At 38.5% G+C, this 27189-nt stretch overlaps 3 protein-coding genes and 1 long non-coding RNA gene across 4 annotated transcripts; all 4 read right to left on the bottom strand.

Annotated features, from left to right (window-relative positions):
* Positions 1–865: 865 nt before the first annotated feature.
* On the bottom strand, positions 866–2984 carry LOC109153785. The gene is made up of 5 exons (XM_019301648.1): positions 2778–2984; positions 2557–2672; positions 2172–2470; positions 1982–2086; positions 866–1228 (listed from the first exon to the last, which is right to left on the bottom strand). The coding sequence occupies exons 3-5, from the start codon at positions 2334–2336 to the stop codon at positions 1010–1012; spliced, it is 489 nt and encodes a 162-aa protein (XP_019157193.1). The 5' UTR covers positions 2337–2470; positions 2557–2672; positions 2778–2984; the 3' UTR covers positions 866–1009.
* Positions 2985–7462: 4478 nt separating this feature from the next.
* On the bottom strand, positions 7463–8248 carry LOC109153763. Its single transcript, XM_019301628.1, has one exon. The coding sequence runs from the start codon at positions 8246–8248 to the stop codon at positions 7463–7465; it is 786 nt and encodes a 261-aa protein (XP_019157173.1).
* A 2827-nt stretch (positions 8249–11075) lies between these two features.
* On the bottom strand, positions 11076–11529 carry LOC109153786. Its single transcript, XR_002049597.1, has 2 exons — positions 11428–11529; positions 11076–11248 (listed from the first exon to the last, which is right to left on the bottom strand). It is a non-coding gene; the product is annotated as an uncharacterized LOC109153786 (long non-coding RNA).
* Positions 11530–17575: 6046 nt separating this feature from the next.
* LOC109153762 (uncharacterized mitochondrial protein AtMg00810-like) lies at positions 17576–18350 on the bottom strand. The gene is made up of 2 exons (XM_019301626.1): positions 18326–18350; positions 17576–18219 (listed from the first exon to the last, which is right to left on the bottom strand). The coding sequence occupies exons 1-2, from the start codon at positions 18348–18350 to the stop codon at positions 17576–17578; spliced, it is 669 nt and encodes a 222-aa protein (XP_019157171.1).
* Between the last annotated feature and the right edge of the window lie 8839 nt (positions 18351–27189).

Here is a 27189-nt window from a genome sequence, read left to right as displayed (position 1 = left end):
GGTAATTAAATATCATAGTTGTATTTTAAAAAATTGTCAGTCAAACACTAACTATGATATTCATATTCCTAGTGTGTAAACCCATGAACCAAACACACCCATGATTCTATTTTTAGGGAATTCATTTGATTCTTTTAAACCTTGATCCTGTTCTGTCATATAATATATACTAATCTTCCATATTATTTCCATATACAATTACTGCTTTTATATATATATATATATATATATATATATATATATATATATATATATATATATATATATATATATATATATATATATATCACTGCTAGAAATCAGCGATTTCCGACCACCACAATGTAGTCGGAAATCGCCAAAATCTGGTCGGAAACTCCTGTTTCAACCAATTTTTTGATCACTTTTGGAATCAGCAAAAATGTTTGTCGGAACTTCCGACAACTACATAGAGTGGTCGGAAGCACCGTCCATGAAAATAAAGTGGTCAGAAAGTTTTGTCGCAGGGAAAGTTGGCTGGTTGGCATTTCCGACCATCATGTGGTAGAAAAACTTACTACACGTATATACGAATTACATTTTTCGACAGCTAGGTGGTCGGAAAATGTAATTCGTATAAACGTGTAGTAAGTTTTAATTCCAACCAGCAAGTGAAAAATAATTTTGAAAAATAATTTTTTAAAAAAACATTTCGCTGCTCAATTAATTTAATACATATTATATATCCTGCAATAGTGATTTTAAAGAAATAGTACTTTTATAACAATGTAATATTACAAAAAACTAGCAATTTTAATTGCATTTTCACAATTCAAAAAGTAGTAGCTACTTTACATTTTAAAAAATAGTAGCTACTTACAATTTCAAATATTTCTACATTAACATCACAAGTTCTAACAAGTACTTAGTCAAGATTATCTAACCCAACACCACTACTTTGATTGCTATCAACTATAGGAGCAACAGATTGTAACAACTCCGGATGTGCACCACATATGCCTTGGAACAACTCCATAATCTTCTTATTTTGTTATTTAATCTCCTCGTTGTCTTGCTCCAATTTTTTAATTCTTTCCTCAGAAGCTGCATGTGAGGATGATTCTCGATGTCCGACTTCTCGGGAAAGTAGTGTTGGGTACCTGATCCAAAGCCACACATAACGTCCTTTTTTGAGACCACCTATTGCCTCATACCAAATAATTTCTTGGTCAAGTTCTGGTTTAGTTTGCTGCCTTTGACTTGCAGTTTCCTATATTGATAGACAAATTTTTAAAACTCATATATTAGCAAATGTTCACTAATAAGAAAGCAAGTGTCAATTTAAACAAATGAATTAGAAAATATCACATTTCTATCATATATACAAATGTAACAGTTCACTCATATATTGACAATGTAGCAAACTCAGATTTTTCTATTCAATCATATTTTATAGACCCCATCTGAACACAAATACATTCCAGTAAACTAGTTCACCACTGGAAGTGAACCAGTTCACTGGAATGAAGAACTGGTTTAGGGGTGGTTCACTAGAATGAAGTTCCAGTGAGTTCGTTCACTGGAAGTTCATTCCAGTGAACCACCCTTTCACTGGAATTTCATTCCACCTTCACTGGAATGAAATTCCAGCAGTTTACTGGAATGAATTTCATAATTTCATTCAGTGAACTGGAATTTTATTCCAAAATTCCAGTAAACTGGTTCGAACAAGTTTAATTGAATTTTACTGGTTCAAATCAGGAATGACCCTTGGCTTCAAGCTGGAAAATTCAACGAACCCACGGTAAATGATATAAACGTACAAGAAAAGACCAAAAGACAGCAGCACAGACCTATAGACCCACATTTGGCATTTAGAACAACCCCACATTCTACAATTTACTATCCAAATTCCATGAACAACCCAAGCAAAGCACAGTCAAGATATGTAAAATCATTTATAAATATATAATTACAGCATAGTTTTATATTTAATGATAAGAGATTATAGGGAGATTCTTACAACGATTTGTTGAGATTTTTTGCACACAAACTCACCGGTGTTTTTGCGTTTGTGTGTAGCTTGAAACAAAACAGCATGTGAGGGCTCCTCTCCGAGCTTTTCTTTCTATCCAACAACAATAATTCAATAATATGGCATTAATGTTATTGTTAAAATTGGAACTGTATTTAAATATTATTAAATGACTTACTAATCTTCGCCTATGCTCAGTCATCGAGATTGAACCTCCCGTGTGCAGCGATGGTCTCATTCCCCCACAATCTGAATTTCTATTCATTTTGTTCTTCTCGCATATCTTTTTAAATTCTTCCTTGTCCAAAAAGCTGTGATACTGAGCCAGAATCGGAGCAGACATCCATAGCGGTGGTGATTCACCCTTTGCCAATTTGGCGCGCACCTTCCCAATTTGTCAAAAAGTCTTCTGGCAGGTTTTTTATGATATATACTCTGGATTACAGCTTCATCTTCTGGATTCCACTTACAGGTTTTCTTTGATAAAAAAGAAAACAAACAAATTGTAATTAGTAAACATAAGTAAGAATTATTTTCCCAATTGCAATTATAACGTAATTTACCTTAAATTCATTAAACCACATATCCTTCATTCTTTGAGGCGCACCGTTGTACGTCTTGACAGCCTCGGAGAAGTACCGAGTTCTATGATTTTTTATGCCCACTGCAAGGTTCAAACCTAAAACAAGAATGGCTAACTTAGTATATTGAGTTCATCATGATTATAATTTCATTTAACTCACATTGAAATATGTATGTTTTAAATGAATGTTTTAAGACTTACGCTTTCACGCCAATGGGACGAATGAAGATCCTATTATCGTTTGGATCTGGATTCTGCTTTGGAGGTGTATTTGTCGTATTCAGGTAGGTGATCCTCCTTCCAAATCAGCTTCATTTGAAGTAAACAATGCCGACATAGTACGCTCCGAATCACTATTATGCAACTGTCGGGCTTGTGTTGAAGGTTGGGACATCAAACTTTTCCTCTTTTGCGACATAACTTAAGCTGTTAAGCCATACAAAAGATATAGCATAATAGATTTTTCCAAAATAAATTCTAAAAGACGGGTGGTGTGAGACCAAATCTAATATATGAAAACAAGTGGAGAGAATATAGTAATCTTGTAAATATTATGATGTTGTTAGCATACATAAGAGTGCATGTCTATGTATTTATAGAAGAGAAAAACTGAAATTTCACAAAATATGGGATCCTAATGCTAGTACTCATGCTGTGTTAATGGGTTCTGTTGACAAAGACACTGAAATATGTGTCAGTGACTATGTGCTTAAGGATTAACAGAATTATGAACCTAACCTGGGATAATATTGCCACTAATACAAATAGAAGAAGCTATAAGTTTCTGTTCTATTAGAATGCAGTTTAATTGGACTCAAAATCATCTTATTTTATCTTGTTCTTCCATTTGGCAAAGTAATTTGAAGTAAATATAATTTTAGTCATTCTGATATGGAAAGAAAATTGCTATTCTGAAGGTATATCCTACAAAACTATCTGTGAAATAATAAAACGCGAAACTGGGAGAACAGATCATCAAACTTCAAGCTAAGCCTCATGGATACTATATATCTGGATTCTGGAACCATAACTTGATTTTGTATGTAAGCACATTGAGAACTTCAAATTTCATATTTCAATGTGCAATTATGCAGATTGGAGATTGCCTACGGAATTACAATGAAGACTTCAAATTTCAAAAGTAACTTGTAACATAAAAACGAGATCCTTCTATCATACTTAACGGAATTCCACTAATATGCAATTAGTGAAGCAAGTAATCACCAAACTAGACATTTGAAATCATCTTTCTATCTCTTATTTTTCGTCTTTACAGACTGGAATGCTATTCGACAGTTACTCACTGCTAAAGACTATGGTCACACACCATAATCTAAGTAAACATAGACATTTAAGGGCGAAATACTGGAAGGCATCATGTTTGTATCCCGAACACTGTGCGTGGATGATTGCAGCCGCCATAATTCCCAACACCGAAAAGTGGGTAGTAAAAAAGTTTCATAAAAAACACACTTGTCGGGTTGATTATACGCGAGGCGGAGCCGATTACATCCTTACGAGTAAAGTCATTGCCGACTTCATTCTACCAAAAATTGAAGAGGATCCCCAATACAGGATTAAATATATCATCCATGATGTTCATGTCAATTGACGTGTGCGTGTTGCATACAATAACGCATGATACGCCAAAGTTCTTGCATTTGAAAGTCTTTAAGTTTTTGTTTGACTTCTTTGTCCACTAATTAAACTATGCTTAGGTGAAAGCTTTGCGACACATTAACATTGTTGGTGAAATTGCAGAGGAGCGCAGACAAAGTGGCCAATATACGAATTTAATGTAACAAATTGCCCGAGATAAACTAAATAGACTCAACTACGGTTACCTCATGGATTTCCCTCGGAATAACGAGGACATTTTTTACTGGCCTATTCAACAAGAGCGAACCACGGATAGAAGACAGGACGTAAACAGACTCGGTGATGCAGCTAATGGTAGTCATCGACGTCGGCAAGTTCCACATATGAACGCCGACGCGCCAATCAACGCTAACGATGAACAAGACGCGGTAGGCGACGATAATCCAGCCGAACATCAGCAAGACGGTTATGAAACACAATATATGGGAGATATCACGCAACATCAGGTTCACCAATTTGCAATACCCCATTCCCTCAACGTGATTAATCCATATATGTCGTTGCCTTATTATGACCAAGGAGAATCTTCCCAACAAATTCCAAAACACGGTGGCCGTCCAATGCGCAGCTCTTCACATGCGATGTCTAACGAGCCTTTTGACCACCCTAGTATACAGGAGTTGTTTGACGCTGACAAATTGTTAGATACATCTCAAGTCTTTAATCCTTCTCAGGAAAACGAAACAATCATGGTACAGTATCAACGTCGTCGCCCATCACGCAATAGAAGGCGGCCTCCTTGTGGAACTTAAGTATTTTGTATTTTTTTCGGAGTGTAAATCTGTATTATATAATGTTCAAGCTTGACTGTAATTCTGTAGTGTTTTGAACTTAACCACGTACTGTTTGGATTTACAATTAAAAATGAGCATAAAAGTAAGATAACAAATAGTCGAAAGAACACACAAAAATACGGAGAAAAACAAAAGATTTAAACTTCTTCCTAAAAAATTAAAAAAAAAAAAAAAAAATATATATATATATATATATATATATATATATATATATATATATCATCCATGATGTTCATGTCAATTGGGGTGTGCGTGTTGCATACAAGAAGGCATGGTACGCCAAAGTTCTTGCGTTGGAAAGTCTTTATGGGAAGTGGGATGACTCTTACAATCTACTGCCAAAACTTCTACTCGCGTTACAACAAACCAACCCAAAATCGGTTGTTGATATTCACACAATGGTCAAAACAACTCCCAACGTGTTTGAGTTCAAGTACGCATTATGGGCATTTAAACCCGCACTAAACGGGTTTAAATACTGCTTGCACATTCTTACCATTCATGGTACACGTCTTTATGGGAAGTACAATGGCCATTTATTGATAGCAGTCGGGTACAATGCGAACAAAGAAATATATCCAGTTGTGTACTCGATTGTTGATGCTGAGACTGGAGATAGTTGGGCGTGGTTCCTGAAGTGGGTAGCACACCACGTGTTTGGGGAGCTCGAACACATATGCATCATTTCTAACCACCACGGTGGGATCGACGTTGATTTCGCACCCTGCCGGAATTGCGTGAGCCCCGGGTACAACGTCGTTACTTCCCCCGCCATCTAAGATCTAATTTAATGACGAAGTTTAAGAACAAGGATTTAAAATCGCTTGTTTGGCAAGCCGGGTGTGCCTTTGAAGAGAGGGGTTTTAACGCCACAATGAGCACAATTCGCGCCATTGATGAGGCCGCGTTTGATTATCTTAATGAAATACCTGCGCACTATTGGGCTCTAAGCCATGATGGTCGTTTTCTGCCCGTTTCAGCCATAATGAAGGTCACGTTTGAGAAACTTGCGTTGCAGTTTGCTGATAGACAAACAAAGGGCTTGGTAATGCAACAAGCAGGTTTGCAATGGCCACGAAATTTTTTAGATGAAATGTTGAGAAGGAAAACTCACAAGTACTGGGCCAAAGTAAAAAGGCACGATGACGTTGATGGTGTTTACGCAGTTGCGATCGAAGGTGTGCTTACACCGTCGGGCAGAGCTAAATTCGTGATCATCAACATGAGTGCAGGCAATTGTAGTTGTGGTCAGTGTGTTGTCGATAGATTGCCCTGCAGGCATGCTCACGCAGCATGCCATTATGTCGGTAGAGTTTCAGACTGTATTAGCCATCGATACAGTATAATGTGTTGCCACCCCAAGGTGTTCAACGAAGACGTGGCAGACGCGCAAGTACAAAAATTCCCAATGAAATGGATCTTGATGGAAGAAGATGTTGTGTTCGTCGTTCAGCAAACCACCATGTTAGACGTCGTCAACATGTTCAAAGTCGTTGTCGTTCAACTAACGACGATGTTACATGAATGTCCTTTCGTTTTACCTTCAATTATCTTTTTCGCAAATTTTATTAATCTGTATTATGTTTTTTTGGCTGGAACAATGCAAAATTTGGTTGTATTTAACTTTGATGTAGCTTAATTTGGTTATGAAATCGTGACAAGCATTTTTTTTTTTAAAGTGACAGCCACAATCGGCTGGAAAAATGCTTGTCACTTTTTATTTTTTATTTTTTATTTTTTTTAAAAAATGCTTATCACTACTTCAGAACCAAATTAAGCTACATCAAAGTTAAATACAACCAAATTTTGCATTGTTCCAGCCAAAAAATATTATACATATTAATAAAATTCACGAAAAAGATAATTGAAGGTAAAACGGAACGACATTCATGTAACATCGTCGTTAGTTGAACGACAACCACTTTGAACATGTTGACGACGTCTAACATGGTGGTTAGCTGAACGATGAACACCACATCTTCTTCCGTCAAGATCCATTTCATTGGAAATTCTTGTATTTGCGCGTCTGCCACGTCTTCGTTGTACACATTGGGGTGGCAACACCTTATACTGTATCGATGGCTAATACTCTTCCGTCAATAAAGGCATTATGGTTCCTTCATAGCATTTTAGATAGTTGTTAAGGGAATATTTATCCGGGATCATACAGTCCGAAACTCTACTGACATAATGGCAAGTCGCGTGAGCATGCACGCAGGGCAATTCATCAACAGCCCACTGACCACAACTACAATTGTCTGCACTCATGTTGATGATCACGAATTTAGGTCTGCCCAACGGTGTAAGCACACCTTCGATCGCAACTGCGTAAACACCATCAACGTCATCATGCCTTTTTACTTTGGCCCGGTACTTGTGAGTTTCCCTTCTCAACATTTCATCTAAAAAATTTCGTGGCCATTGCAAACCCGCTTATTGCATTACCAAGCCCTTTGTTTGTCTGTAAGCAAACTGCAACGCAAGTTTCTCAAACGTGACCATCATTATGGCTGAAACGGGCAGAAAACGACAATCATGACTCAGAGCCCAATAGCACGCAGGTATGTCATTAAGATAATCAAACGCGGCCTCATCAATGGCGCGAAAGGTGCTCATTGTGGCATTAAAACCCCTCTCATCAAAGGCACACCCGGCTTGCCAAACAAGCGATTTTAAATCCTTGTTCTTAAACTTTGTCATTAAATTAGATCTTAGATGGCGGAGGCAGTAACGACGTTGTAGCCGGGGCTCACACAATTCCGACAAGGTGCGAAATGCAACGTCGATCCCACCATGGCGGTCAGAAATGATGCATATGTGTTCGAACTCCCCAAACACGTGTTGTGCTACCAACTTCAGGAACCACACCCAACTATCTCCAGTCTCAGCATCCACAATCGAGTACGAAACTGGATATATTTCTTTGTTCGCATTGTACCCGACTGCTATCAATAAATGGCCTTTGTACTTCCCATAAAGACGTATACCATCAATGGTAAGAATGGGCAAGCAGTATTTAAACCCGTTTAGTGCGGGTTTAAATGCCCAGAATGCATACTTGAACTCAAACACATTGGGAGTTGCTGTGGCCGTTGTGTGAATATCAACAACAGATTCTAGGTTGGTTTGCTGTAAAGCGAGTAGAAGTTTTGGCAGTAGATTGTAAGAGTCATCCGACTTCCTATAAAGACTTTCAACACAAGAACTTTGGCGTACCATGCCTTCTTGTATGCAACACGCACACCCCAATTGACATGAACATCATGGATGATATTTTTTTTTTTTTTACGAAGAAGTTTAAATCTTTTTTTTACTCCGTGTTTTTGTGTGTTCTTTCGACTACTATTTGTTATCTTACTTTTATGCTCATTTTTAGTGCTAAATCCAAACAGTACGTGGTTAAGTTCAAAACACTACAGAATTATAGTCAAGCTTGAACATTATATAATACAGAGTTACACTCCGAAAAAATACAAAATACTTAAGTTCCACAAGGAGGCCGCCTTCTATTGCGCGATGGGCGACGACGTTGATATTGTACCATGCTTGTTTCATTTTCCTGAGAAGGATTATTGTACCATGCTTGTTTCATTTTCCTGAGAAGGATTAAAGACTTGAGATGTATCTAACAATTCGTCAGCGTCAAACAACTCCTGTATACTAGGGTGGTCAAATGGCTCGTTAGGCATCGCATGTGAAGAGCTGCGCATTGGACGGCCACCGTGTTCCGGAATTTGTTGGGAAGATTCTCCTTGGTAACGCAACGGCATATATGGAGTAATCACTTTGGGGGAATGGGGTATTGCAAATTGGTGAACCTGATGTTGCGTGATATCTCGCATATATTGTGCTCCATAACCGTCTTGCTGATGTTCGGCTGGATTATAGTCGCCTACCGCTTCTTGTTCATCGTCGGCGTTGATTGGCGCGTTGGCGTTAAAGTTCATAGGTGGAACTTTCCGACGTCGATGATCACCCTGAGCTGGACCACCGCGTCTGTTTACGGACCGTCTTCTGTCCGCGATCCACTCTTGTTCAATAGGCTCGTAAAAAATGTCCTCGTTATTCCGAGGAAAATCCATGAGGTAACCGTAGTTGAGTCTATTTAGTTCATCTCGTGTGTGTGCAATAATATATATTTATATGTATATAATCATATATTCAAATTGTTAGATGTAAGTATCAAAGAGTGTCCAAGAGTATTTATATATGCATACGTTATTAGTTTGACATCTATCAAACTCATCCCGGTATGTTGTGTATGTGTAGTTAGATGTAAATGTCTGATCCTACAGACGTTGTGTTTTATATATGCCGTGCCCAAATAGGCGTGACGTCAAACAAGTCTACGCTAAGGAGTACACTCGAGTCCCTAAACAAGAAATGCAGAACTCCAGGGAAGCTACGTTTCATAACTGTGTTAACGACTTCCAAGAAATGGAAATTCAATGCAGTATACGAATATATGATGTATATCAATGCAGTATCTGGAAATTAAATTTTTCCGCATTTCGTTGCTAATTCATGTACTCTTCAGTATATGAATATATGATGTATATATAAGTTGTGTAATTTGCGAAAGAGAATTTGTGTTTGTATACATTTATATCATTATCACGATTTCAGTATATGAATATATGATGTATATCCAAGCCTGACTACTGTATTACCGTATATCATATCAATTGCAATTTCATTTTTTTTCCGATTTTGTAAAACACAAATTCATATTCCTTTGTTATATTAAACAAATCTTCATTCGGTTTCGGTCCTTTTCGATCGGTTACCAAAAAACCAACCATACACAAAACACTCAAATAAATTCAACAATTAATATTGTAATACATATTCATATCACATGTATTGTTTTTTTACAACCAAAGTAGTCAACGGAACTTGGTTAAAAAGAAAGAATAATGCTAAAAGAATTTAGAAGAAATAGTTATTGCCTTTGCCTACCCGGAAAAGATTGTAAACCACTAAACCCTTACAATTTTTTCCAAAGTATTTGTAATGCTCATCTTACAAATTAAGATATGCATATTACATATGATAAGGAATGCTATCCCCTAAAGTAATAGTTAAAAAAAATTAACCGACCGATAACCAATTTTTTCGGTCGGTTAACCAATATTTTGCTCACCCCTAACTAGAGATGATGGACAACTAAGGTAAACATTCACCAACCGGACCATTGCAACACAAACTCGAAATCGGTCAAAACAAAAAATGGAGAAATGCGGTTCAGAACGCATTTCGAACATGCGTTTTTCAGGTCGTCGGAACCTAACACCGGAAGCAGGCGCAAAACTAAAACGCATTTGGCAGTTGCGTTTAACGTATAATACGTCAAAAGCATCTGGTTGTTGCGTTTTACTGTATGTACTATCAGAGTCCGTATATACTCACGCCGTCGGATTCCGGCTGCGTACCGGTAGCTTAAACGCATTTGGCAGTTACGTTTAACATATAATACGTTGAGCGCATCTGCCAAATGCATGTTGTAGTATGCCATTGTATACTACACGTATACCTCAAAGGCTCAAAACACATTTAGGAAATGCATTTGAGGTATACGATACCTAAAACGTAAGTCATACTTACGTTTGAATAAACCCCAAAAAAAATAGTGACGAGGTCATTTGGGACACACCTAAAATGCAAGTCCCAAACATGCTTTACACATTTTTGTCAAAAAAAAAAAACAAACAAACAAAAAAAAAAAAAAACAACACCACATTTTGGGAAATGCATAACTTTCTACACATTTGAGTCATTTTTCCTCTATGCTGCACCCATGCAAGACGCTCTTCTCTTTTTGCCCAACTTTTCCCTTCATTCCCATTTAAGTATCCAATATAAAAATGAAGAACTCTCGTGGAGAGCCCCCAGCCCTTTTATCTACATATCCATAGTATCCTATTTTGGTCAATTCTCATAGTTTCACATTCAAGTATACAATTATAATTATTGTGATCTAAAGTGTTTTTGCACTAAATAACATTAATGCACGAAAATATTTTTAAAATGTAATGAGTTTAGTAAAAATAAGAAATTGTTATATTTACATCATAAACTCATAAAATCAATATAAATTATATAAATGTATAAATTACCTTAAATTATACAAAGAAATCGCAATCGTGAATACTGATTCCTAGCTTCCAAAATTGTTAAGTTTAACCACATCCTTGAAATTGAAGAAATATTTACTAAAACCTGGATTCAATGAAAACCAAACAGTAAACATACGAACAAGCTAAGAAAAGAAAAACCCAAAATCAATGCAAAACACTGCATATTTTAGATATCCAGAGGAAAAAAATTAAAATGAAGAAAAACAAGGAAAACAGCAAGAGAAAATCTAGAGATGGAGGAGATATAAGGTCAAATCTTACCGATGAATTTTAGCGGCATTGGGTCAGTTCAAAGATTAGAGAGTAGTACGTGTAGAAAGTTTGTGAGCAGTGGATGAAGAGTGGAAATAATGAGAGCTGAGAATTTAAGAAAGAGTAGAAATAATGTATGTGTCCGAATTGAACAAAGTTCACAAGAGGCTATTCCTTACTGCTATTTTTCCATCTTTTCATTGTCATTGGCCTGCCCAATGCAAGTCACGAGTGAACTGCCAAAAGTTGTCCACTTTAATTGTCCACTTGCATGCAATGAACAGTGATGACTGTATTTATATTATTGCTTATACGAAATACTATATAGTAAATTTGCAATGGAATCCGCATGACTTCTTTAGCTAAAGCTTATGGTGTGTTTGGTTCGGATATGGAAATCAAAATGGGAATCAAATACTTGGTTATGGTATGAGTTTTGGTGAAAGTATTTTGCATGTTTGGTAGTAGGGTGGAATGATGATGATTGCTTAGGGTGTGTTTGGTTCGCACATAGGAATTGGAACCGGAATGGGTATCAAATACTTGGTAATGGTAATGGGTTTTGGTGAAAGTATTTAACATGTTTGGTAGTATGGTGGAATCGGAATGGTTACTAATAGTAGTGCTTGAGAATGAATAAGGGAATGAAACCCTTATTGTATTTGGGTATGGGTTTTTCAATTGATGGGGTATTCGAAACCCATAGTAGTGTTCTAAAAATCTATCAATCAAACAACAACAATCACTTTCATACTCATTCCTATGGGCAAAACCCACCAACCAAACACACCCTTATTGATGTTTAATTTTGTTATGTATGACCTTATAATTGGATTAAACGGTTTAAAAATATAAAAACAATAAATAAAAACAATTGATCTTATGACATTCAAAGCATCTAAAAGCATTAATCCAAACTTCATGTTACCAATAAGATGGAATGATTTCTTTTTTAATTAGGGATAAGGGAATGAGGTCTTTTAATTGAAGATCTAATCAAATCCATAGTTGTGTTTTAAAAAGTTGTCCACCAAATACTAACTATGATTTTGATTCACATTTCTAGTGTGTAAACCCATGAACCAAATACACCATTAATTCTTTAATTAGCACCAGAAACTATAGTGTTTGGTTGGTGAGAATTGCAATTCCACTGAATTATATTTCAATTCTTTTGTTTTGTAGAATTGGAATTCATACCTCCCCTATGAATTCCAATTCAGCCTAGCACAGAAAGGAAAAAAGATTAAAAAAAATAACTTTTTTGCACTTCTATTATTATTATTATACAAGAATGTTTTAATCTTTATATCACTTTTCATTTTCTATTTCTAATAATTTTATTTTTCCCTACATACTAAAAAAAATATAATTTGAATTCATAAGGTATTCCACTTCATTCTTTTATTAAATTTGTACTGAGCTCACATGATGAAAATGTTCCCCTGTCAAATCAAAAAATATAATTAAGGGAGTGGAATATAAGATTCTGCATACTAAACTATTGCATATACTATAAAACAAAAAAAAAAAAAAAAAAAAAGTATAGGAAATGACGGGTCATTGTAAGGCTGGCAAGTGAATAGTTAAGATTCCACACCCCACTCTTTCCAATTGTTGCTTTTTCATATTACAGTACAAATACTAGCATTTCACTCATGCTATCTATGAATAATAATTATTAAAAATTGTAAATTGTAGCAACAGTATTTTCTCTGCAATTCTCTCAGTATTCCTTTACATACCTTGAATTTCGGCTCACTTTCAATAATAATAATAATAATAATAATAATAATAATAATAATAATAATAATAATAATAATAAAACAGGGAAAATGTGGTTTTGACAAATGCAATGCTTGCAAGTTGCAACCAACTATGACTAAATAAAGTTTTTTAAAAAAATGGAATGGCATACTTTGCCAGATTAAAAGACCAGGAATTACAGGAATATTTACAAAAAATAAAAAATAAATAAATAAAAAAATGCAGAAATAGCGAACGAAAATTTCCGTCGCTACAAAGCGTGTAGCTATAGCTTTGCGACACAATTTAATTCCGCCGTAACTTAAACCAAAAAATCACTATTTTCTTCCTGACGATTTGATAACAAAATATGTAAGGGAATAACGACGGAACATTTCGTCGCTAAAAAACAAAAAAAAACCGTTGCAAGTTTTCTACCACGATGATTTGATGAAGACATTTGCAAGGGAATAGCGACAGAATTTTCCGTCGCTAAATATAGGGTCGAAAAAGTTTACCGTTAAATGTCCGTTGCTACATTTAGCGATAGAAAATTTCATCGCTAATTTGTTTCTATTATTAGCGTTGGATGCCATTTAGCTATAGCTTAGCGACGGAAATAACGTCGCTAAATTTAGCAATAATGGATTTTTCCGTTGCTAATTTTACCAACGGATTTTTAAATATCTCCTTCTTGAGCTCCTTACATGGCTAGCTGAACCGATGAGTTACTTTAATATCTCTTCCGAACACAACATGCATCTTATGTAAAATGGGATAGTGATATTTGAAAAACACTATATATGTATTTGGTTTCCATCATATCTTATTTGTTAAGGGAATTGCAAGGATTGTCAAACTTCGACAACCTTATTGCTAGACAAAGGGTTAGAGGTTTGTTTCTAATCCTTGATCTATGGTGCCTCATAAAGGTTAGTAACTTAATGGTGCTGAAAAAGCCTGTGTTTGAATCTGATGTTTAAATATATGTTTAGTGTTCCATGGTTTATTAAATTGTGTGCATGATACTAATTTGTCGTGTGCCCATTATTTGTCTACACAATCCTCTATATATCACTGTCCTCACACACACACACACACACACACACACACACACACACACACACACACACACACACACACACACACACATATATATATATATATATATATATATATATATATATATATATAGAATAATAATCATATGTGGTCATATTGTTAGGTGTGGTCGTCTGGCGGAATTTCAGAATACACTGTTACACCAACAGTGTAAGGAAAACACACCATAATGAAATGCAAAAAAAAAAAAATACCAAAAAATACACAACAGACCCAAAAAAATACACCATATAACTCACCAACCCCAATGGTGTATTTCCGAACACTGTATGATGTTTTTACTCACACCTAATGGTGTGTTGTTGGTGAAGCGTACCTAATTTGTGTGCGTTTTTTGTTGTGCATTTTCTGACGTTGATGGTGTATATTTTACTAACTATTGGTGTATTCTGAAAATCGCCACATGACCACACGGGAAGGATATATATATATATATATATATATATATATATATATATATATATATATATATATATATATATATATATATATATAGTAAAATATTCCCATGCGGTTGTGCGGTTGGACGCACCTTAAACATTAACATGGCGCATCTTAAGTATACAAATCACCACCCACATTAAGCACACAAACAAAGCACCTTACGAACACAAATCACTCACATTAATTAAGTACATAAACCACGCACCTTAAGCACACAGGTGCACTTAGCATTACAGGTTTATTTTATTTTATTTTTTGTTGGTTGTTTAGTTTTAGAATGTTTTTTTTTTTTAATTATTGTCTATGATTGTTACAGACAACCTTATCGAATCTGCAAGTGCATATCTGTTTTGTTTTTCCTTTAAGGAGACATTTCGACAGTAGGTGTCATCATTTTTGGGTTTGTGTATTTTGCTTAGGTAATTGCACATGGGTTGATATTTTCTGTGTTTGGGTTTGGGGTTTGGGCTCGTGCATCGTGGTTGTTTTTTCATGTTTTTTGCATTTAAGTGGATGCGCTATGGGTCTTTGGTTGTTGCGTATGTCCTTGCTATCAATTGTATGTTGTTGTGCAGTTGTATTTTTTATGTAATGGTATTTTTTTTTTGGTTTTGGTTTCTGTGATTTTCTTTTGCCATTCCCAGGTGATGTTGCAGTTCATCCTGTAGTCGATGTTGCGGAAGAGCCGGTTGTTGATATCGGGGTGGTGGCACCTTTGTCATAGGGTGATGCGCGTGTGCTGGCTTTACATGTTCGCTTCGTGTATGATATTTTGATGTTCCAAAGCAACCCCCATCGCCTCTCGAATGTCAACTGTGTTATGAGGTCAAGTGCAGTGGCTCGTTGAAGGCCATACTTTTATACACAACTTTTAACTTTGTCTCCTTCCATTAAATAATGTTTTTAGTGGCATTTGTTTTTTGCTCATGGATGTTTGGTTGGTTTATGGATTCTTCACGACAACATTGCGTGTTACAGATGTATCCCATATTTCTCTTACAGTTTGTGGTTGTCTTTTTTTTTCCCTTTGTTTTTCAAAGTTCGTGCAAATATGGGTGTCAGGGGAAAACTAATCCAAAACAGCAGAATAACGCTCACACTGTAACAGGAGTATGCACTAACTTCGCTCCCCTAATGCACACACCGGTAAACGCATGTATAAGCCTTTGCGATATGCACAGACTGTTGGCCTAATACGCACATAGCAGTGCACAGAGATTCATACACACAATATTATTATTTAATCATAGTTCTTTGTTTACAGTGTCATGCACTCACCTATACACAACTACGCACACAGCGTAATTTCAAATACAAAACAATTGTCACGTTCGTGCAAACATGGGTGTCAGCAGCAAACTAACCTAAAATCAAAAAATAGAAGCCACACAAAACAAGCACTATGCACTAATTTCTATAAAACCAAAAAATATAACCCACACAAAATAAGTACTATGCACTAATTTCTATTAACTAATGCACACGCCGATACATGGTTGTATTCTGCCACAGCTATATGCACCGACTGGTGGCCTGCTACGCACATAGTAGCGCACTGATGGCCTGCTTCGCACAAATACATAACAATTTTCAACCCAACCAAAAATCACATCGTATACCCTAAGCAACGAGGCCTCTGCTAACGGAGATAACAAATTTTAATGGGGGAATGCACATACTCATGGTTGTCTACGCATCCTCCCGCCACCCCATCCATTTCACAATCAGCCCTATATCCACCCAACTGAACACGGTCACGCTATGTACATCACATAACTTCTAGTTCGTCCAACTAAACCCCCCCTCCCCCCTCAAAAAAAAAAAAACATAATCACCAACGTATGCACACACAAGAATACGTAAACACACATACATGTGCTGCTAGAAACTATATCTGAAGCGTGCTTCGTGTTTGTTTCTGCACTACCCACCCGTTCGGTTTCACCCCAATCCTTGTTCACACGTTTTTCAGATCATCAACATTTGTAAATAGTTTAAAGTATTAATTTCCATTCATAAACTCCCTAATATAATGCTTAAGGTTCCAATTCAATTATATCCATAATTAAACATATAAATACAATACTATTCAATCCTTTTGATTGGAAAATATCCTTAATTACTACCACAATCTGTTATAATCTCAACCATTCATGGAAAATGAATCAATGGATATCATGATGCCTCATGGTCTCATCTATTATAGGGGGTGCACCGGATTCGAAGCCTATATATATATATATATATATATATATATATATATATATATATATATATATATATATAGATCCCCGCACCCACCTCGCCCCATTGCTATTCCTAATTGAGGTTGTCTTCATTGTGGTCATCTGTAAACTTCAAAGGTGTAAAAGACAATGTATTTGCCTGTTTTCTGTTGTGCCTTCTTGTGTGTTTGGGGTGGTATGCTATACCACCCCAAACACACAAGAAGGCACAACAGAAAACAGGCAAATACATTGTCTTTTACACCTTTGAAGTTTACAGATGACCACAATGAAGACAACCTCAATTAGGAATAGCAATGGGGCGAGGTGGGTGCGGGGATCTATTCCCGGCAACTACATTCTCGATTGAAAAAGGCTTTCGTTAATTGATACGTAACGTCAGGATTACAGAGTATATCTAACTCTAACTAATCCTAACAAATAGATATACCAAGTCAATCTATCTAAGCCACAAGATATAACTATACAAAAGAAATAATAATAATAATAATAATAATAATAATAATAATAATAATAATAATAATAATAATAATAATAATAATAATAATAATAATAATAATAATAACACCTTATACTAACACACCCCCTCAAGCACAAAGTTAGAGGGCAACAACATTGAGCTTGTCACGCATGGCAGCAAACCGTGGTGCAGGTAACGGTTTCGTGAAGATATCTGCAAGCTGATCTATCGTAGAAATATAATTGACGAGGAAGTCACCCGAAGCGACCTTGTCACGAACAAAGTGATAGTCTATCTCCACATGTTTGGTAAGTGCATGGAAAACCGGATTGGCACATAGATACGTGGCCCCTAGATTGTCACACCAGAGTGTTGCAGGCTTCCAAGAGTGTAACCCAAGCTCTCGTAGTAACAAAACGACCCAAGTAACCTCAGCGGAGACATCAGTTAAGGCCTTGTACTCAGCCTCAGTGGAGGACCTAGCCACAGTGCGCTGCTTCTTTGAGAGCCAGGAGATTAAATTGTCACCTAAGTAGATGGCAAACCCACTCGTGCTTTTCCTATCTACAGGACAACTAGCCCAGTCAGAGTCTGAATAAGAGTGAATATTGGAAGATGCAGACGGAGAGATACGTAACCCATAACTCAGAGTACCCTTGACATAACGCATGACTCGTTTCACCAAACCCCAATGCTCATCAGTGGGTGAGTGCATGAACTGGCAAAGACGGTTGACTGCATAACTCAAATCCGGCCTCGTAATGGTTAAGTACTGCAAAGCCCCTACAATGCGCCGATACTTAGTCGGATTGTCATAGAGCTGAGCGGAAGGTTACAGTGGCCTTTGTGACGGCTGCTAGCGTAGTAAGAGGTTTGCAGTCGGCCATACCTGAACGGCCCAAAAGATCAGTCATATAGCGTCACTGTGACAAAAACATGCCACTAGTAGAGGACACGGTCTCGATACCCAAGAAGAAACCCGGTGAGCCTAGATCCCGAATCTTGAAGGTAGAAGCAAGCCGCTGTAGGATAGTGTCTACTAGTGTACCGTCGTTGCCCATCATAATTATATCATCGACATAGACTAGAAGATATACACGAGCGATGCCTGAAGTGTAATAGAACAAGGACACATCCGTCTTCGATGACTTAAACCCTGCTGACAATAGAAAGTCGTGAAGCCGCTTAAACCAGGCACGAGGAGCCTGTTTGAGACCATACAAAGACCGATGTAAATGATAAACATGTCCTGGCATGGACGGATCTTCATACCCCGGTGGTTGCTTCATGTACACTGTTTCTGCTAAATGACCGTTCAGAAAGGCGTTGTGGACGTCCAGTTGCCGGAGAGTCCACTTATTGGTTACTGCTAAAGAAAACAAGAGTCCTACCGTGGTTGGTTTAACAACCGGACTGAACGTATCAAAGAAATCTTCCCCTGCAACCTGATTGAACCCTTTGGCTACCAACCGAGCCTTATACCGTTCTACTGACCCATCTGCAGTGCGCTTCGTTCGGAATACCTACTTGCACCCGATTATATTCATGTGTGGCTCCGGAGGGACCAGACGCCAAGTTTGATTATGTAATAAAGGCATTGAACTCTTGATCTATGGCTTCACGCCAGTGGGGGTGCCCCACAGCTTGTGAGTAACAAGTGGGATTAGCAACCGCTGTCAAGGCATGAAAGGGCTCAGACGTGCCTTTGGTCATATGACGGAGGCGCATAACATGATCACGGCTTTGCGGTTGTGCACGCCGTTTGCATGTCCTTACCGGTGCAGTTTGTGTGATTGCCAACTGAGGAGGAGCCCTCGCTAGTGGTAAAGGTTCACTTTCAGAGAGCACATTATTAGATGGTACAGTGGGGCTACCACCTGGTGCCAGTAGACATAAGGGCGCTACCGCCCAGGGGACAGCCGGTGGTGTAGACACTTGTGTATAGTCTCCTGTTGCAAAAGGAAAATTAGACTCGTCAAAACGTACATGGCGACAGATATAGGTTTTCCCGGTCGCCAAGGCAACACATCTGTATCCCCTAAAGGAGGGTGGGTAACCTAGGAAGACGCAAGGAATGGAGCGGTACTCAATTTTGTGTCGATTGTACGGACGGAGATATGGGTAGCACCGACACCCAAAGACACGAAGGAAATTATAGGGTGGTGGGACTTTGAATAAATGGGTGTAGGGACTTTCATAATTAATTGCTGGTGATGGTAAGTAGTTGATTAAGCATGTTGTTGTTTCAAAAGCGTAGTCCCAATATTGTTGCGGGACTTTGCCTTCAGCAAGTAGGGTGAGGCTTGTTTCAACTACATGCCTGTTACGGCGCTCGACTTTGCCATTTTGTTCATGTGTATAGGCACACGATTGGCGATGATTTATACCTAAAGATTGAAAGATTGTGTGGAGTTTGCGGTATTCACCCCTAGATCGGATTGAATAGACTTGATAGAGCGCGAAAACTGCCGCTCTACCAAAACATGAAACGAGTTAAACACTTTATATATATCCGATTTCACCCTTAATGGGTAAAACCAGTAGAATCTGGAATAGTCGTCTACAAATAAACAAAAGTAACGATTACCACTACTAGATAGTTCAGGGGAAGGACCCCAAATATCGGTAAAAATTAAATCTAGTACATTTTCACTAGAATGAGAAATACTATCTAGTTTAAATCGAGACGACTTGCCCAGGTGACACGATGCACACGATTCAAGAGTGGTGTTTTTATTGACCGTGATGGGACAGCTTTTCAGGACTTTATTTAATAATTGACTGTGCGGGTGACCAAGCCTGTTGTGCCAAATGGTGGGAGTGGCACGGGAACTGACGAACGCGTATTGTGACCGTAACAATGGAAACTTGTACAACCCGCCAGAAGTAGATCCCTTAAGTAGAACCTCCTTGGTTGTGGAATCCTTCACAAAAAAAGAAGCGTTATGAAATTCAAAAAACACTTTGTTGTCATTAGTAAATTTATGAACGAACAACAAAGGAACTGACAGACACGGGACATGTAACACATCATTTAAATTGAGATTTTTAGATTTGGATGGAATAGACGTGTTGGTCCCAAAAGAGGTAAGGTGAAAGTCTAGAGGGGGGGGGGGTGAATAGACTTTCAAACTTTTTCGCACAGCACAACAATTGCTAAGCCAGAGATAAACCAAAACTCTTAACTAGATTGTTAGAGTATGGTGCACAGCGGAAATAAATAAACATAAAGTGTGTGTGAGATTGTGTGAGCAGTATATCTCGTGTAGAGCTAATATGTAAAGAGCAGTAAGTAAAGAAAGCAGTAAAGAACACAAGACAATTATAGTGGTCCGCGAGGTGGTGTAATCCTCCTACTCCACTTGCTCTTATCTCCAAGAGCAATTCACTATATCTACCACTCCTTGGTTCCAAGATACAATGAATTTCCGTGATCTAGTGCTTTGATCACAAAGCCCGCACTAATCACGCCCAGTGACACCACACTGCTGCTTCGGGTTTCACGTCGCCGCGCTACTATCCCAAGATTTCACGACTCCGCGTTACATTCCCCCCGTCTTCCACACTCCGGTAGAAACATATCCCGTGATCTAGTGCTTTGATCACAAAGCCCGCACTAATCACGCCCAGTGCCTCCGACACTGCTGCTTCGGATCTCACAGCTCCATGTGACAATCCAGGATTTCACAGCTCCGTGCTACTTTCCTCCCTTCTCTTGTTTTGCTCCAAAACAAGTGTTGTCTTGCTTCCAACTTCTGAGACTCTGTAGATGATCTTCAATGATGCGCAGGTCTCTTTGATGAAGATAAAAACTCTGGAATGATTTCTCTTGATAGCTCTGAGTGTTTTCTCTCTTTGAATATACCAAGTAAAGCACTTGATATTTTTGCGCTGCTTTGCTCTGCTTTTTGAACTCTCTGAATATTTTCTTTTAAGCTCTCTGAGTTCTTTTTCTTTTCTCACTTCTCACTTGAAGATTTTTGGTATGCTCTGTACCAAATGAGATTTTTTGCTCTATGCTCTTTCAAGCTTAATTGCTCTATTCGTTCCCCTTGATGGGTTCGAATTTTCTGCTCTCTTGTTCGTGATTTTCTCAACTGCTTTATGCTCTTCTCACTTTCGTTTACTTCTCTACTTCTCTTCACGTCTTCATATCTTCATCATTTTATAGCTGGTAATGAGAATCTGTCCGTTGGAAAGAGACGCTCTCATTTTTGAAATCTTGTATCTTTTTGTCAGAGATCTTATCTTATCTTCTGCAAAGATGTCAGAAAGGATAAGCTAGCCGTTTGATGGATCTTCATCTCCATGTAAATGGGCTCCCAAACTTCATATGATATTCCTCTGGTTTTACGTTGAGTGGGAATATCTGGGTGTAGAACGGCTTCTCTGATTAGCTCTAAAGTGGTCCTTGTATCTTTGGGATTTAAAAATATTCTTCAATTTAATCCCATACTAGTTAAACTAGTATTATTCCTTGTGAGAATATTTTCACTATAAGTTCATCTTCATCTTCTTCATTCTCACGTCTGGGTGTTCTCAGACTTCAAACTGGCTTTGAACTTCCACCCAATTTGAATTTCTCCTTAGTAATTGACACCCAATTTCAATTGGCTTGTAATTGGCACCCAATTTGAATTTCTCCTTTGTAATTGGCTCCCAATTGACTTTGACTTGTAATTGGCTCCCAATCTACTCCTGGTGCTTTCAATTGCTTCCCAATTTGAATTGTTGACTTTGACTTCAAAATTGGCTCCCTGACTTCTCCTGGTATTAAATTTCAACTCAATTCAATTTGATCTCCATGTCTTCTTTGAATCGGTCCCCAACTTTGAAATTGCATCCCAATTTCAATTCTACATTGGCTCGCATCTTGAATTTCAATTCTTATGAAATCAGCTCAATTGCCACCCAAGTGAAATCCCCAACTTTGAAATTGCATCCCAATTTCAATTCTACATTGGCTCGCATCTTGAATTTCAATTCTTATGAAATCAGCTCAATTGCCACCCAAGTGAAATTGCTTCCCAATTTCCACTTGTAATTGGCGCCCAAAGCTTAAACTAGCGCCCAACTCCATCAGATTAATTTAATTTGGCTTCTCAAATTTTACCTTATTTCATCTCAATTCAATTTGATCTCCATGTCTTCTTTGAATCGGTCCCCAACTTTGAAATTGCATCCCATACTACAAAGCTTAAACTAGCGCCCAACTCCATCAGATTAATTTAATTTGGCTCCCAATTTTTGAAATTGCATCCCATACTACAAAGCTTAAACTAGCGCCCAACTCCATCAGATTAATTTAATTTGGCTCCCAATTTCAATTCTACATTGGCTCCCATCTTGAATTTCAATTCTTATGAAATCAGCTCAATTGCCACCCAAGGATTAATTTAATTTGGCTTCTCAAATTTTACCTTGTAAAATTGTTGATGGTGAGTTTTGAACCTGAGCCATTTCGCATAATATATCAAGTATCATCTACTTCGTCCATACAACTATTAATTAAATCTCCAATCATATTTGATGTACTCCTTTCTTTCAATAGATGCTTGATCTCCAAATCAATTTCATGCATTCTTCCAAACTTAATTTTCTTTCACGAAAATTCTTCTGGGATATTTCTTTAAGTAGTAGCATTGACGTGAATATTGTATCATTCATCTTCTTCTTCAATTTGTCATTTTCACCAGATAAATTCTTTATTTTAGGCTTGATATCTTCTTCTTCTATTTTCATGCATCTTCCTCTGTTTTTCTCTTTTCCAACTTAAATAAATTCCTGATCATGGTCTAAGACTCTACTAGACCTATCAAATAAAATTGGGGGATCTACAAATACATATTTGGCATATCAAAACTGTAACACCCCGTGTTACGGCCTTCAATCTCGGATTAATTATTTAATTAATCCCGTTAATAATAATTAAATATGATTTAATTCGGTTAGGTTTCCTTTAACTAATTAATAAGGTCCACCACGAACCGTGGACCCTTGCCTAAATTAGAGTCCAAAGCCTATTAGGAATAAAGAAAGTAAATCCTTTACTATTCAGATTCTAATTAGGAATCCTAGACCTAGCTATCTATTAGGAATAAAGAAAGTAGGCCTTTTACTATTCAGACTACGATTAGGATTCCCTTTAATTAATTAATATGGTCCACTATGGACCATGGACCCTTATCCCTAAAATAAGCCCTTAGTCCTATAAGGAAGAGAATTAGTAAACCCATACCATTCAGACCCTAATTAGGAGTCTTAAATATATAAATAGGGATATAGGAGGCACCTAGATCTTTGACCACCATAATCTCTCACCACACAAGAAGTTCCAAGAATCCCCTTAGGAGAAATCAAGAAAGAAGAAAGCTTAAAGAAAGACCCTTCATAGCCAAGGAATTAATTAAGGCTAAGAGGTAACCCATGTCTCAACAAAACCTATTTTCATAGCTATGATTTCCCCCGTAGGATTTCCCCATATTATTGTGTATTGATGATTTGTGATATTATTATTGATGATTGATGGGATAATTCCATGGGTGATCTTGATATTGGGAGATTCTTGATAATTATGGTGTTCTTGATGATTATGTGGAGTTCTTGATGTTTATATGTCGTTCTTGATAATTGTATGGCATTCTTGGTGCTTATGTGATATTCTTACCGAATCTTGTAATTAGAAGACGAATCGTATTCTTGTTGGTATAAAAGTGATTAGAACCCTAGGTTGTATCGTATGATATTATTCTTGGTGTATCGGGTGGGGAAATCGCATGTTTGGGTGTCGATTATGTTTAGAAAAGCATGATAGGCTATGTGCCGTACGTTTCTCGTATTTGATCCGTTAATTGTCTACGTGTTGATCGTTAATTGCGTTGTAAAGTGTCTAAGCATGGTTTCGGGTTCCACAATGGTTCCCGGGGCGTTTTGTGTATAAAGAGTCAGTGGGGGGTAGGGGACCCGCCACCTACCCGCGGCCAGAAGGGACGTCTCCGGCAGCGGGCAGCCGGCGGGCGGGCAGCTGCCCGCTGGCGACCCGCTGCCCGGAACAGTGCTTACCGGCGGGCAGCCGGCGGGTGGCCCCCCACCCACCGGCTACCCGCTTGAAATCTCCCCCATTCGGGACCCCGGCTTCCCCGTTTGATGTTTCCCCGATCCCCGTGGTGTCCCAACGGACTACGTTCATCGTGCCGTGTCTAGTTTGATGTTTCGGGTACCGTTCGTAGGTTTATGAGTCTTATATATTGCATGCTAGTTGAATTGGTATCCCGTTGACCTAGGTGGAAGAAGTATGAACCCCTTAGGACCATTCTTAGTATGTGAAGGATCACGCATAGGTTTTGTTATACGCTTCCTCCCCTTCCCAATGTGTTAATGTGGGTTGCATGTGCTTGCTATGTGTTATGTGTGCATGAAACCCCAATTCGGTTGCGATCGGATTGGTTATTCCTGAGCTGCGGTTCAGAAGCTGGCTGCGGTCAGATTTACACTCTTGGGCTGCGGTTCACCGTTTGGTTGCGATCAAACGTTTCTACATGAGCTGCGGTTCATACTTTCCTGGCTGCGGTCAGATGACATACTCTTGGGCTGCGGTCCACTGTTTGGTTGCGATCAAACTATGATGAGCTGCGGTTCATCGGTCGGTTGCGATCGACCCCTCCGTGTTGCGATACGGGGCAGGGTGCTGTGGGGTCGTGTCAGAGCTATATGCGCTGACCCTCATGTATGGGCATGCGATTGGTCCTGTGGCGCCAACAAAGTGTGCTATGTGATGAGATATGGATGAGTTGTGATTATGAGTATCTTGGGGGATGTGACTATGGGATTTATGCTGGGGATTGTTTATGTTGGGTTATGATTATTAATTGTGCTCAGCCTTATCTGTCTTGCCTGTCGTGGATTGTATACGCTTGTTATAACTGTTGCTTGTGTCTAGCCTTATCTGTCGAGTCATTCCCGGTTTTAAAAGCTAGAGTTCGTAGGATATATCTTCATGCTCAAAATGGTTTTCGTATATCTATATATATCTATATGTATTGTATTTCAACGCGTTGGAGTGGGTTACCAGCATCTCTCACTGAACAGATATATTTGGCTTTCAGGCACAGATGAGTAGATCACTGGAGCGCGCTAGAAGCTTGGGGCATAGCTTAGATAGTTTTCCCTTTCGGCCTGCGTGCCGTGATTTAGCATTGACACTGTTTGTGATTTTAGAATTTAGCCTGTGCACCTGAGTTCTCTAGCTCGGGTGTGGCATAACACCCCGTACTCTTTGTATCGTATTTTGTTATTTAATGAGATTCTACCTTTATTATATAAGTTTTAAAAGTCTTGAAAATCTGGGGTGTTACAGTTGGTATCAGAGCCTAAGTTTGACCCTAGGATAAGACTCTTAAGACCTGACTTTAGGACATTAGGCTTGAACTCTAGGTATTAAGGAACATAGGATTCAAGAATCTTAGGACGCGCGGTGAGATTGTGAAACCTACACATAACCTCCCCTCACTTTATCCCTCTCTAAAAGAACTCCCCCTACGCTTACCACACCAAGGTAAGGGTGCAGCACACTGACTCATCATTACAATAAATACTGACCCTGAAAACCAGCAGCATGGCGCCAATAAGAAGATAGTCAAGGATCCCACACTCCTCGAAGAATGAATCCGAACCTTCAACAAAATCCTCGGGTTAGGAGAATGCACAGAGGAACGCCACGTAGAGATAGCCTCGTTCTACTTCAAGACACGAGGTTAATCTTTGATAGGTCCACAAACAAATTATGGGCAACAACCAGGGGTTCAACTAAGAGTACCTAAGGGCACGGCTACAAGGACGACTCCACCCCGCACCCGCCATACTCATGGACCTCATGAACCGAGTATTCCGACCCCACCTGGATGACTTCGTCATTGTATTCATTGACGACATCCTAAGCTACTCCCGAAACAAGGAAGGACATGAAAGGCACCTCCGCATAACCTTACAAACTCTAAGAGAGCACCAGCTATACGCTAAGTTCTCCAAATGCGAATTCTGGAAAGACAGCGTGACCTTCCTGGGCCACGTAATAACCAAAGAAGGAATTAAGGTGGACCCCACCAAAGCCCAGGTCGTTAAGGAATGGTCCACACCGAACTCACTTTCAGAGGTCCGAAGCTTCCTGGGCTTGGCTGGCTACTACATGAGGTTTGTACCCGACTTTACCAAGATAGCCCAACCTCTCATTAAACTCATGAAAAAGGAGACCCCTTTCCGATGCGACGACAACTGCGTCGTAGCCATTCAGGAATTGAAGGATAAGTTAACCACGACACCCGTACTAGCCATCCCCTCCGGGGTGGAAGGGTTCGAGGTCTTCAGTGACGCGTCCAAAAGGGGGTTGGGGTGTGTGCTAATGCAAAAAGGCAAGGTAATAGCATACGCATCTAGGCAACTCAAAACCCACAAAGAAAATACCCCACCCCCGACCTCGAGCTAGCCGCCATCGTATTCGCACTGAAAATTTGGATGCATTACCTATACGAAGTGCAATGCAAGATTTACACAGACGCATAGAAAGTATCATACGACTAGAGCCTCCCAGCAATAAGGGCCTTACCTTGGAACAAGGACCTTGATGGTTTTAAGGCACCGTAAGAAGTACATGTAACACACAAAATCGCCAAAACACCATGCGACGTCAAAGGGCAGTCAATCAAATGCATTCCAAGGAAGAGAAACGCATCACCAAGCACTTGGTCACCAAAGGAT

The sequence above is a fragment of the Ipomoea nil genome, unplaced genomic scaffold, assembly GCF_001879475.1.
Source record: "Ipomoea nil cultivar Tokyo-kokei standard unplaced genomic scaffold, Asagao_1.1 scaffold2537, whole genome shotgun sequence".
Taxonomy (NCBI): Eukaryota; Viridiplantae; Streptophyta; class Magnoliopsida; order Solanales; family Convolvulaceae; genus Ipomoea; species Ipomoea nil.
This window is presented reverse-complemented; position numbering and strand designations above follow the sequence as displayed.